The sequence below is a fragment of the Musa acuminata genome, chromosome BXJ2-9 (assembly GCF_036884655.1).
Source record: "Musa acuminata AAA Group cultivar baxijiao chromosome BXJ2-9, Cavendish_Baxijiao_AAA, whole genome shotgun sequence".
NCBI lineage: Eukaryota > Viridiplantae > Streptophyta > Magnoliopsida > Zingiberales > Musaceae > Musa > Musa acuminata.
Genome location: NC_088346.1, coordinates 5,495,702 through 5,508,898, shown reverse-complemented (window position 1 = coordinate 5,508,898; position 13,197 = coordinate 5,495,702). Strand labels below are relative to the sequence as shown.

At 38.8% G+C, this 13,197-nt stretch overlaps 3 protein-coding genes across 3 annotated transcripts; 1 reads left to right on the top strand and 2 right to left on the bottom strand.

Moving 5' to 3' along the window:
- The first annotated feature begins 659 nt into the window (after positions 1 to 659).
- LOC135622773 (pathogen-related protein-like) lies at positions 660 to 1,802 on the top strand. Its single transcript, XM_065124938.1, has 4 exons — positions 660 to 853; positions 928 to 1,060; positions 1,156 to 1,457; positions 1,527 to 1,802. Exons 1-4 carry the CDS (start codon positions 716 to 718, stop codon positions 1,662 to 1,664), a joined length of 711 nt encoding a protein of 236 aa, XP_064981010.1. The 5' UTR covers positions 660 to 715; the 3' UTR covers positions 1,665 to 1,802.
- LOC135622772 (uncharacterized) lies at positions 1,762 to 8,381 on the bottom strand. The gene is made up of 6 exons (XM_065124937.1): positions 8,029 to 8,381; positions 6,196 to 6,407; positions 5,491 to 5,808; positions 5,322 to 5,396; positions 3,988 to 4,062; positions 1,762 to 2,728 (listed from the first exon to the last, which is right to left on the bottom strand). The coding sequence occupies exons 1-6, from the start codon at positions 8,252 to 8,254 to the stop codon at positions 2,171 to 2,173; spliced, it is 1,464 nt and encodes a 487-aa protein (XP_064981009.1). The 5' UTR covers positions 8,255 to 8,381; the 3' UTR covers positions 1,762 to 2,170.
- Positions 8,382 to 8,824: 443 nt separating this feature from the next.
- LOC135622771 (uncharacterized protein C57A10.07-like) lies at positions 8,825 to 13,197 on the bottom strand. The gene is made up of 3 exons (XM_065124935.1): positions 12,115 to 13,197; positions 10,469 to 10,593; positions 8,825 to 9,445 (listed from the first exon to the last, which is right to left on the bottom strand). Exons 1-3 carry the CDS (start codon positions 12,716 to 12,718, stop codon positions 9,125 to 9,127), a joined length of 1,050 nt encoding a protein of 349 aa, XP_064981007.1. The 5' UTR covers positions 12,719 to 13,197; the 3' UTR covers positions 8,825 to 9,124.

The window sequence follows — 13,197 nt, the reverse complement described above, 5'->3', positions numbered from 1 at the left end:
AGCTGCAACTACTGACCATTAAGTTGTTAGATTTGGTGAATTCATACGCAATTTATCTGCAAAATCCAACTATTTTGTTGGCCCATTCAAACAGCATACATAATAATATCACACAAACTCTCTTCCACTTTACCCAAATTTTCCGAGGCATGTGTTTGGGTAGGTGATGACCAAAAGCATCATCTCGGACAAGTTTCTTGGAGAAGTGGTAAGCAGCATGTCCACATCCCCACTGATTTCTCGGAGAAGGGATTAAAGTAGAAGAAAGATCACACCATTGCACAACATCAACGACGACAATAATTATCAGCTGTATATTATCCTCAAAGTTGGCCACTTGCTACCACTACTTGGCCCGAGACGAGATTAACACAGGAGCTACTACGCCTATGAAGAGAGGAAAGATGAAGGTGGAAGATCTAATAAATCAAATTGGTTGAGTCCTCACAAGCTTTCATTCCTACAGCAAAAGATGTTTAAGACAGTACATCTCTTGAGATGAAGAATAGTGAAAGATAGGAGGGTGAAAGAGATGAAGGATGGTTTTGCCACTGGTGTCGTCAAAATGGTTGTCATCGTCCATCAATCATGACTCAGGCAGACAAAACAAAGCAAGCATGACTCAGGCAGTGACCTCATTTGCTGGGGAGGGAACAGACCAATACATAGGTGGCAGGATGGAGAGACATCAGCTAAACCAAAGAAGGGATAAGAGATGGACTCCAGTGGTGGTGAGGGGGACGGGTATCGTTCTCACATCCATGGAGACCACGAGAGGAACACGGAGTGGAGGTTCGGCTCTCCTCCCAACTACGATCTCGTGAACAAGCTCTTCGAAGAAGGCCGAACGAAGGTGATGACCTCTCTCCCAGCAGAAGATGATGCGATGATGTTAACTCTCTCTCTCTCTCTTTCTCTCACGCACAGGTATGGGAAGCAGGGTCCTTGGAAGAGAGAGTGCAGCACTTGGTGAAGACATGGGAGATGGAGATGTTCCACAAGAGACGATTCCAAGACTACAAAACCGTGAATCCGGATAACTACACCTTCAGCCTCAATGGTGAACACGAACACCATCTCACTAAATGCATCTCATCGTTCGGATTCTACTTCTCGAAGCATGTATAACATGGTTTGGTGATCTGATGACGAAAGGGCGAAGACCGATAACGCTAGAACAGAAGCGGAAGTTGGGAGGCGGCTACAACTCGCTGCTGCAGACGTCGCTGCCGCAAGGCCTGCGCGTGTACGACCCGTCGAGGGAGACGATGGAGTCATCTCACGCCGCCTTCACCACGGCGTTTCCTCGTGGGTTCGCGTTGGAGGTCGTCCATGTCTACAGCGGCCCGCCGGGGATCGTGTACAAGTTCCGGCACTGGGGCTTCATGGAGGGGCCTTTCCAAGGCCATGCACCGACGGGGGAGATGGTGGAGCTCTATGGGATGGCAATATTTCAAGTACTGATCGATCACTTCACCTCTACGTATAAGTTTCATCGTCTGAGACAAAGATTGTTGTGTTGTTAGGTCGATGCGGACATGAAGATCGAGAAGGTGGAGTTCTTCTATGATCGTGGTGAGCTACTCGGTGGCCTCCTCAAGGGTGCGAAGATGGAGGACGCAGGACTGCCCGCTTCAAGCTGCCCATTCTTGAAGAATGTTTAGAATGCACACGGATAAGTATCAGAGATTATGATGCTGTCAGTCATGCTATAAGAATATAATGTCTGTATAAGAATACAGAGATCATGCTATAAGAATATAATGAGAATAAACACAAGAAATCCTCACTTGCGACAAAAATGAATCATCAGAAGCACAGAGTATGCAATTAAGCTTCTCGACAACAGCTCAAACAGTGGTGAAAAATAAGTTCTGGTTCAAAAAGTCTCTGATAAGTGCCAATTTTAGACTAACCTATGTTGGTAGAATTGCTTTGGAGATATGCCAGCTTGATCAAGCACGAATCAACAGGCAAGGGAACTACAGGCAGCATCGAGGCCTGAATATAATACAGACGTCGAGATCACTATGTTAATTCTTGCATGTCTTTCCGCAAATATAACCAACGGAAACATGGATTTCAAGAGCTTTCCTGCCACTGTCATCAGAGGAAACATGAATCTCAAGATAAGCCTCTTACCGACCTTTGTTTGTGACCAGCCATTCCATCAGACGTACTTGCCTCTGTATTTTGGTTTTGAATCTCTGTCAAACTTGTTGGACTTGGCACCCAAAGCTTCCTGAGAGTCTGCCGGACTGAATACTGCAGAGTGAAGATTACCATCTTCTAACCATTTGAGATGGTTCTCCTTGAACTCCAAGTGCCTTTTCTGAGCCGATTCTCTGATTTCTTCAGTATAAGCACCTGTCTTCACCATGGTCAACAAATAACGGCTATACCGTAGGCTAAGTATCTGCTCACAGGACGCGATCAAGGTGAAGCAAGGATGCTCGGGAAACTGTGCATTAGTCAAACCATCCTCCCTTACTACAGGGAAGAAGAACACGAGCCTCCCACCCATCACCAGCAACTTTGCAGAAAGGTCGAGAAGATCGTGCATGCACTCTACTAAGCTGTACGGAGCAGTTGATGGTATGTGGTCAAGCCTTTTCTCCTCTGGAACAGTGTAAGGACCAACTGTGCCTCTCAGCAATTTCCGGCCACCAGATTTCCGACCTCCAGCACGGACTCCATAAGGTGGGTCACATATTATAGCATCGAATACCTTAAAAAGAGATAAGATACTTGAATTATTATACTGTCATTTATCGATATTATAGATAAAACATCAAACTGAAAGTTCTATTAACCATGAAACATGATGGACGGTTCAGTGCCTGAAGGCCCTGAACATCGGAATAAGCAACACCCAAGTACATCTCACCAGTTGAGCAGTAAATCACACTGAATTGTTGCAACGATATTAGTCGATGGTTCACAATACCAATTGTACTAAGAACTCCGAAATATTAGGAGCCATATTTTTTCTGAAGTTAATAGACTTGAGAAATTGAACATGCAGTATTTTCTAAGTTGTGTATATGGTTAAACATACTGATTGGAAGTCTTGGACAATAATGATGATATCTCTAACATCTGGAATACTTGAGGCACAAAAGTTGCACCTAAACTACTATGATCTTGTTTCAACATTAGTAAAAATATTGGGAAATAATTATGACACTGTACCTCGAAAATTTTCATGAAAACAAGATGCCTATGCATGTACATAGTTGACCTAGAATCCTATTACCTCAAATCGATTACGGGCTGTCCAAATCAAAGATTAACTATGTTAAGCATGATCTATGATGCTAGAAACATTTAGAAATTTGTGTGTTCTTCAAACCAACACAAAACTAATGTGTAAGAAGAATCACAGATGAAAAGCTGATCTAAGACTAATTTTATTAGCAATGAAGATAAAGTGTACCTTGATTCAAATATTGTTCAACAATGCATAAAAAATTTCAACTAAATTTGATACTTCTATGATATTGATCAAATCAAATATATTGTCATTAAAACTGCTTGTTTTTTCATCCATTTGATCTGTAAATTATAATATTTTGAAATTTTAAATTTTAGGATCAGGGATTATATTCAATGGAGCTGACTTCAATGTAGAGCTTCCATAATTGATTTTGAGGTAATAGGATTGACACCATGAATCTTTCTAATAGGATTTTGACTCCCTCTATACGTAGATGTATACACACAATTTGTGACTAATGCTGCCCCAAAAATAGGAAACAATCATTAGTATTGCAGAATTCTTTTGACATATATATAGCATTTATCCAGAATAGAGTTCACATCAATATGTACTTATGTGTTATCTAATAAAAAATAATAGAAAGTGATTTATGTTGTATAAGAAATCCAGGACTAAATTAAACATAGATAATAATAGTTCATTAGTGTTTGAATATAGGTAAAACCAACAGTTGCTATATCATTCAAAATGTCAAGCACAAGAAGCACCTCTTTTAGACCTGAGCGCCAAGGGGGCATGTTATTGTCTGCTCTCAACAAAGAAATTGGCATTGGCAGATTATACTGCAAAGACAATAAAAAAAGATAGACTTAATAATACTAGAAATTTCAAAGCACAAAAAAGACTGTTAATATTATATGCCAGTAGTGAAAAATCAGGAACAGAAGCTTTCTTATACTGAACATGTGAGGCTTGTGCATTTTGGACAGTGTTGGCAAGCCCATTTCATTTAAGTTACTGATTATAAGGTTGAGTGGGTTTGGCAGTTGAGGTGGCAGTAATGGGCTAACAAAGTGGCATTTAAATATCATTTATGTACTATGTAAAGAGTCGAGTCAAATTAACAAAATCTTTTACTTGCTGAGACTTTTGCATTTAGTTTCCAAAATGTTTTAGACTTTCATAACAAGCTTCTCTATACTTCATGTGCAGAAATTAGCCCATAATTTTATAACCATAATGCATATTGTTCTTAGTGTTCATTAATGCTAACAAAAGATCAGGAAATTTTGCAACGATTGGACTCAAGGAACTAAAGACTCATTTAAGCATCATTTTTTATCTTGCCTTTTGCTCCAAAAAGTAAAGCACAAAAACATAGACGAAAAAGTAGAACAAGACCAATCTGGTAAATATAATGCCTTTTTTTCAGAAAAGCATTTGCATGGTTTCTGATATTCTTAAAGCTAAATTTTTATGCTTCCAAAAATGTCCATGAGCTGGATAAGCCTTCATCTCAACAGGATAATTATGTATGTAGCTACACTACTTATTTCCTCCAACTCCCATCAAATTTCCCTTTCTCCATCAAATTTGTTACTGTTTTTAAACTATTAGAAGCAATAAGAGAGAAAGTTTTTCTTTTCCGTTGGCTTATAACATTAAAAAAACACCATCTCAATAAAATGCCCTTAAAATATAATTGAAATTTTGCAGAAGTGAACTAGGAACATGAACTTTCAACAAGAAAATGGTAAGAAAGAGTACACAATGTGCAATCTATTTCTTTCTGAAGTTGCTCTATTGTATAAGATGCATTGACAGCTTATGGAAACACCAAAAATTAGGTCAGGGATGACAACAAATTCTAAAAGAAGAGGAAACTGTACAAAATGGTGACATATCTATTAAGTATTGCCAGGGTTTTGAAGAGATCAGAGAGTTAAGAACAAGAAACCATAAATACTCTATCAAGTGAACAACCATATCAAATCTCCTTTTAACAATTATACATAAAAACCCTGCAAAATATAACAAATGTTCAATAAAGTCACCACTTCCTTGAAAACTCTGAGAACATGTATGATGAGAAACCAGATACCTGTTCAAAATTGCTCCAGACATTACAATTTGGTCCACGCCCATCACGTACTACTCTTATATCAATATCTGCACCCTGGAAATGTTTTATCAGAATCTTCAAGAAATATTATGAATTGTAGGATTCTTAATTATGAGCAGAAGTAGGACTTTGTCCAAACAAGACGGACCATTGTCATCGCTCCAAAATGTGCAGCAGCAACCAGTATGCTCCCAGTTCCAACAAATGGGTCATAAACAAGTTTGCCTGGTTGTGCAAGGCCTTGATTAGCCATAAGAAAGGCCATTTCAGCATCCATAGCTGTAGGACCTAGGTACCTGCGACTTTTCAGCTGGTAAGTAGGCAATAGCTTCCTATCTGCAGCTCCAACCTCTCGGCCAAAGAAAATTGTCCTCTGAACAACGGGAGGAAGGCCATTGTTTGATCCATAATCATCAGTTTCTATGAGCCAGAACCTGTGCTCAGGTTTCCGAAGATCAACTCGTCCCTGGAAGGTACATGTCAAACTCAGAAGCAGAAGTAATAGAGAATTCAATTTCAACCAACAACAGAAGGGTCATTAGCCTCATTTAATGAAGGAATTCACATTCAACTAGGAAAAACTCTCTATTAGCACAGCGCAATTAAATTTGTAGCCAAATTAGTTTCAAAATCTGGGGTTGTAAACCACCTAAAGGCTTCTTTAAAGTCTCCTTTCTTTTAAACAATTAAAGCATTTATCTTTTTGTTGGAAGAAGCAGCTCTGTATAGATATTTGAAAGGCCTTTCTCCTTTTTGAACAAGAGAAGCCCTTAGTTAGAATGGCTAATCATAACACTTTTAACCAAATTGACAGGAAGTTATACTATTCCATAATAAAAGCCACAGCACTAACCATGAATGGTATATAGCTGAGTCCTTGAATTCGTTCATTCTGTTCCTGAAAGCTGATCACCTTGCCAAAGCTATCAACAGTGATCCGGAATGTGCTGTCTGATGTCAAGTATGGCAGTTTCCTTTCATCTGGAAATTCTTTTATGGCCTTTTCCAATTCCTCATAGCTACTTCCTTGCCCCCAAAGTTCATAAAAACCCTTGACAAGTATACCTGTACATTTTAATCAAGCAACTTTGTCAGATTCCACATCTATATTTTCTTTGAACAAAATGTTGAACAAATGTTTCAGATTTTCTTCTGATAATTAAGCAAATAATTTCCAATAACATGATACATTTAGGCGGTCTTCGGGTGTTCCAAATAAATAAGTTATTCCCCTAAAGGTCCCATTGAAACATTAGATTTGGTCCAACCAAACTAAATCCAGCTTATATAAGCAGGCCTTTAGAGGTTATTTGCATACAAACATATGACATCTCCAATATTTACATAGTAACACTCATATTATTCACAGTTGCTTTAGATCATAAAATTCAAATTTACATGTCTTTTGAAAGGGTATCTGAGAACAGTAAAGAGATGTGTTCATAAACTTCATTAATTAACAACGTATGTTTCTTGATGATTTAATCCCTTTCTTCATTCCTTGAGTAATGCACTCCAAAAGTTAAAAACATAAATTTGTCCTAATTTCACTGAGATTAGACCTTACATAATTTCAATTTCAACTCCAATAATTATAAGAAAAAATTAGGGTATGCAGCACAATTGTTAATCCTTCTGTGGTGTCTACCATGTCTTCACTTAAAAAAGGTAAAGATTTGCAGTTTATAAAAGCAATTGGCCAGTGATGCCGATTCCAAGGATCCTCATGCAAATGATTTTTCCTCAGCCTTAACATGGTTAACTTAAAGGCATTATACATAAATTCGAGTTCAAGGACATGCTTAGACATGTCTAAATAAGATCGAATTGCAATCTCTAAATTATAGAAGGATGATCCTTCAACTTATCCCAGCTGGTAAGTTTGATAAACTAATAGGTAACCATGATACTTCAGATTATTTATAAAGGGAAGGCAAATCAGTCAGTCCTTTCTAACCAATGTTACCTTACCTAGTTCAACCAAGAAGAGAATACGACTCTTCTGATTCTAACTATTTACATAACCATTCACCATCAAGTAAAAGAACAATACTACTGCAGAAAACGATCTAAATGCCAACGCTCTTAAAACGAAATACTAGATAAGCATCCTGAAAACCCATACAAAACCTGGATAATATAAACAATCACTCAAATCCTTAAAACAAATGAAGGATACAGTAGGCTCTTCTTACCTTTGTATATTCACCAAACTACAACATAATGCTAAGTCGAATGGAAAAAACACACAATGCTATCAACCAAACTACGACAGAGAGAAAAACACATATGCTAAGTCGAGGGAAAAAAAGGATAAGATCATCTAAACCACAAAAAGGTTTGGTGAAAATAGTGACTCGTTTTCTTTCTCATTGTAAGAAAGATTATATGAATTCGACGAGATAAAGATATGGCATTAACAAGAAACAAATATCCCAAAAACCAACAAGCTCGTGCAAAATCAAATTTCGCCTACAACACAGATCAAACAGATGCGTTCATCTCGCCTTTGAGCTCCACCGAAGTCGCATATGTTCATGGATCCATGCACATCAACTATCTAGAACTAAAGCAAACATGATGCAACCCCAGGGTCTGCAAGCATCAAAGCTCCTGCCGAATTCCATAGAGTAGGCCAAATCAATCAAAAACTGCACCATGGACAAGAGAAATGCGAGAGCCTTACTACGGTTGGCGATGTTTCTGGCAATCTCCTCAGACGGAAGGGAGACGAAATGGAAGGGAGAGTCTATGTGGTGGTTCTCCGGAAGCTTCCATTCCAAGGAGCGCGTCGAAGGGGACTCCTCTCCGCCGCTGTCGCCTCCGAAGGCCCCAGAGAGCTCGGCGAGGGATTCGACCTCCGGCCTCCTGTAGTCCAAGAGCCTGTGGTAGAAGACGCAGAGAAACCACATCTCTTTCTACCCTTCTCCTCCGAAGCCTCTTCTCATTCGTTTGGGGGCGCGAGCGGCGGCGAAGACAAGTAACTTCCTTGTGTCAAACCCTTCGAGGAGTCGAGTGGGCGACGGAGAATGAAGGGTGTAGGGTGTCCCGCGATCATCTTTCACGAATCGTAAAGCTAGCTTGATTCCGATGCACCACGCCTGTTCGACCAATGTACCCACGACAGAGATGTAACTCTGCCTTTTTGATCTTTCTATTTCCAGTCTTATATATATTGCAGAATTATATGCACATATTTTACTGGATCATCGTATCCTGAATGCGAACATATTTCTCGTTAAATCAACCATTCAAATACTTGGATGATAATTCCATCTTATGATATATCTTGCTGCAATAGAATGATCATACATTTCTATAAGATCAGTAAGCATCAATATAATGTTACTTGTGTAACGTGCATTTGATGCTGTTGCATGTACAACGCAAATAGGACTCAATATACCATCATCAACTCAAAAAATAGTTTAAAGAGAGCATTATGATCAAGCTACCATATTTTGCATCATTCACACCATAAGTTCTAGCATGATCTTGTTGCCTGACATAATTCAAGAAATCCAAAATTTTGCTACATTAATTTTACATCTTTAACTTGTCATGCTCAGAATCCTGTGTAAATCCATTACGGTCAACAATTCTGGGTTGCTGAGCAACTATTTGTCACAAATTGATAGATCTGGAGGCATAATATGAAGAAAACAAATTGGCAATCACCAGAAGCAAAGATGAGAATTTATTTCAGTGTACATGCTTCATGCTTTTATCGCTTTGAGATCAAGACATCATCCGAAGAAGTTGATAGCAATGCAACCTTGAAACTACTCGATCCAAGGAAGTGATGCTGGATAAGGAACCGGACCACAGTAGCTGAACAAGCCTTTCAATTCAGGGCATCCATTAGGATAAGGGATAAGCCGATGAAATGGGTCTCTCTTTAGTCGCTTTCTGTGAAGTGAACCTAAACATCCGTAAGGATCTTCTTGAAACTGGGCCCTAACATGAGCCTCGCCTTTCTCTGCGGCCTCTTGTGCACCTGGAGCAGCAGGGGTGCCGATATAGAAGAACCTCCCTTCAGGAAATCCAATTGCTAGTCGATGCAAGTGAGCAAACCTTTCTTTCTTGAAATCATAGCTTACAACCTGAGACCATCATTCAAAAACAATAGAAATTTTTTTTAGAAACCATGACAAACACTAAACAACAATATGAGAATAGCAACAACGATTAGAATGAGGAAGAAACAATCTGAGAGTGTTGAAATGATTTGATGAGATAAGAAATTAGTCAATAATGTAGCTTTGCATTATGACTGAAATAGTTCATCCTAGTGGGACTCAAAGAACATTCAAGACACAGGAAGACTCTGGCCAACAGAGAGAATTTTACATGTTCAATATTTCAAATGGAAGAAATATTCAGCGCTCAATCTACAAACTTTGTTTGGTAAGACATGTTTGGGAGTAATATTAGGGTTGGCTCTTATGTAAAATGATCAGATTCTGCAATTTCGTAAGACATTTTTGCAATTAAACTCCATCCTCAAACACACAGCAGAACAAAAATAATGTGCATCTCATAAATGGATGGTATAACTGAAAAAACATTTTGTCATTTAGTGGTTTTTTGGGCAAAAAGATATGAAATGGAATGGCATCTCTTTATTCATGCTCTTCCAGGAAAATAAATTTTCTAACCTTGAGCTTAGAAAGGTACAACAGTGTACTAAAATTTATCTTTAACATTTATTATAAATAAAACTTCAATGTTTCAGAATATTCTACTTGCATGATATCGACAACTTTTGTCTGTGAACTGGAGTGTGAGATCTTAGGACTCATAAATGAAGCATCCAAACGAATAAAATTAGTGAAAATGAATTTGATCTAGTAAGAAACACAAACCAAAATCCTAAATAGAGAAATAGTGTCACCAAGTGGAGTGTTATAGATACAACCTAAAGGACAACTATTCTGTTGTACATAAGAGGCACAAGGTATTATATTGGTTGCATATAATAATACATTGTGCCTTATTCTGTTGTACATAGGAGGCACGATGTATTATATCGGTTGTGTATATTGTGCCTCCTATGAAATGCATGTGACAAAGAAGCATTAGATAGAAGAAAAGAAATGACTATTGCAAAAGAGAAAGAAGCTCACAGTAATATTCTGTGGATAAGTGCCTGTAAGTTCACGAAAGCGACAAACACTAAAAAGAAGGTTCTCAAAGCTATCTCTAGCATGCTCCTCTGTGAGTGCTCTACTCCTGACACTATCTTGCTGTCCTGTCAAGGCAAAGATAATAACAGAGCTTCTCAATAAAAAGATCAAGCTTAAAATATACAAAAAAACTAATGACAGACTATTTAAATCTTTGTGGCCTCTTAGATGCAGGTTATCTATGTAAATTCAAATTATACAAAGCACTAGATATTTGAAACCAAAAAAATTAAAAATATACCGATGTCCAACTCTCACACTGCTGCGATTGAAATTTCAATATGGTTGATGGAACAGAAAAGAGACTGCAGAAGCATGAGATGGAAAAAGCAAGGGAGCCAATTGAAGGTATAGCTCCATGTGTGAAAAGAAAACACAGGAGACAATTTCAATGATCATGAAAATAATAGTGGAGCACAAGCTATAAGATAGATACAATAGACGCCAAGCAATACCAGAGATAAATAAGATAACTAACTTCTGAGTATAACGTCTGACAAATATACATCAACAGTCCTCTAACTATTAAGCAATTACTTTAGTATCAATTGTAAGGTCCGACAACCATAATTTCCAACTAATAAGTCTAACTCCTATGAGCAGTGAAGAATACTAGGCATGCTACATTGGAGTTGGAAAGGTCCAGATGCCATAGCAATTATCTTCATCAAGAAAACATAACTGCAGAACATAGTCACATGATGAACATAGTACATGCTGCTAAAATGCTAGTAATAATGGTAAAACCAGGTTAAAATAGATCCCAAGTCACAGCTTAGAAGGATATGCAAGACACTAAGACCGGAAAGCTCAGTGGTTATGCAGCTAGTACCCCACTCCCAACACCAAATTGTGGTCAGAAAAGCTTGGGGAAGGATCAACAGGTCCTTCAATGTCAACTGGCAATAACTGGCCTCCCAAGAAGACAGAGGGATTGTAACCCAGCAAAAACATTTTGTTGCCGTCAGAGTATGCCATTCAGCCAGATCAAAGAGGATGGTAGTGAAATTGAAATTTTCTCCAACAACATCATAAGGAGCTTGGTGAATGATGGCTTTGCAATGAAAAGTAAAACTATATAAGGTCCAAGTCTTTTTTCCTTTCTTTTTACAGCAAATACATTCCCAGCAAAAAATGGCAAGGCCAGACAGATTACTTCTTTGAATATCATCTGTACTATCAGATCACATGCATATTAAAAGTTGAAACATCATCCTTGTACAATGTATTATACAAATCAGTCCTGACAAATAAAATTAATACCTAAAATTTGAATCCTTTACAGCTTAGATCTAGTTTCTACATTATGTTTCATTTTCAACCATCAACCATGCACATGCATTAACGAGAGGATAAAATTGAAGATTGGCATTCTACAGGTGAAAGTAAGTGTGTTGGTAGAAACAGCTTTAAGTTTTTTCAGTAAACTCATAAAGAGTAGGTATTTTGTTATCCGACTGGAATAGTGTTAAACGAAGAGAAAAAAAAAACTAATTTATCAAACACAGCACATGCATTAACATATATAAACACCTAAGACACGACTGAATGTCAACTGTAGCATCAAAGACAAACGAATAACATACCAAACCAGCCTTGGGACTCGGCAACAGACCAATAACTCTGTGCTTCGCTGCGAGGACCAGCATCCTTCCGAGTTTCCCCACCACTAAACAAAAGAAGTGATCTTTTATCCTTAGCTGCACTCTCTACTCCCTCTTTTATATGTGCCAAGAACGTCGCCGCTTGCCCCGGATTCTTCTGATATGGCTCCAGGAACCACGAATCCTCACTGTCGACCTTTCCGCAGGTGGTGCTCGTATAGATCGAATGCCCAGCAACCATCACGAGATTGCGAAGATTCGCCAACGGATACAAGCCCAAACTCAAACTCAGGTCATCGTTCCTCCGGAAACCCATCATTCTGAACCGGGTCTCGTATACCGAAAGCACTACCAGCATGGTCAGACAGACGAACAAAGAGGCAAGAAAGACTGCAACAGGGTGAAGCTTGCATACGTAATGGATCCTGTTCACGACGGAGTTTATCTTCCTGATTGGATCAATCAAAGGCGTACTTTTAGACTTTCGGAAGCTCTTCCGGGCGTTTCCAGATTCCAGATCAAAGTCTACCCTGGGGTAAGCATGAAAGGATTTGGGGCTTCCTGTTCCAAATGATTGGTTGTTCATATTCGCATGTACAAACCAATGGATCAGGCATCAATTAAACGAAAAATAGGAACTCAACAACCACACACATCGTCTGAAATTGCCATAATTAACTGCTAAGATCCCACCAAAATCACGGAAATAGATGAAATTCGGAACCAATTGCAAAATTGGATTTCTGATATGATGCCCTATCAGATCTAGGAAGGAAAACGAAAAGGGAAAAAGAAAGTAAAAGTGGGAAGATCGAGTCCCTCGGATTGAGAAACCTCTGATCTTCCAGCGCCGAATTCCAGAAAAAGGTTGACGGAAATCGGCTGAGATCAAAGAAGGAACAAGCTTTTACTGATCAATGAGCATTCTTGATCGAATTAAGTGGCAGGAAGGAAGCAATCGAAGCTACCAGATCGGAGTTAAGGGCACCAGATTCGCTCGGTGAGCGTGGAAGAAGGAAATGAACCGTCGATTACTGCAGCGCAAGAGGCGTTCCCACTTCTGGG

Bases quoted from the DNA above. Each gene is read 5' to 3' on its own strand.
- LOC135622773 (XM_065124938.1), top strand. From the start codon at position 716: ATGGACTCCAGTGGTGGTGAGGGGGACGGGTATCGTTCTCACATCCAT. The intron at 854-927 runs GTGATGACCTCT...TCTCACGCACAG, and splicing joins TCGAAGAAGGCCGAACGAAG to GTATGGGAAGCAGGGTCCTT. The intron at 1,061-1,155 runs GTGAACACGAAC...TGATGACGAAAG, and splicing joins CTACACCTTCAGCCTCAATG to GGCGAAGACCGATAACGCTA.
- LOC135622772 (XM_065124937.1), bottom strand. From the start codon at position 8,254: ATGTGGTTTCTCTGCGTCTTCTACCACAGGCTCTTGGACTACAGGAGG. The intron at 5,809-6,195 runs GTTAGTGCTGTG...TGTACCTTCCAG, and splicing joins TCAGCTATATACCATTCATG to GGACGAGTTGATCTTCGGAA. The intron at 4,063-5,321 runs GTATCTGGTTTC...TTGTCTTTGCAG, and splicing joins TCTGGAGCAATTTTGAACAG to TATAATCTGCCAATGCCAAT.
- LOC135622771 (XM_065124935.1), bottom strand. From the start codon at position 12,718: ATGAACAACCAATCATTTGGAACAGGAAGCCCCAAATCCTTTCATGCT. The intron at 10,594-12,114 runs GTATGTTATTCG...TTGCCTTGACAG, and splicing joins CGAGTCCCAAGGCTGGTTTG to GACAGCAAGATAGTGTCAGG. The intron at 9,446-10,468 runs GTGAGCTTCTTT...TGATGGTCTCAG, and splicing joins CTTATCCACAGAATATTACT to GTTGTAAGCTATGATTTCAA.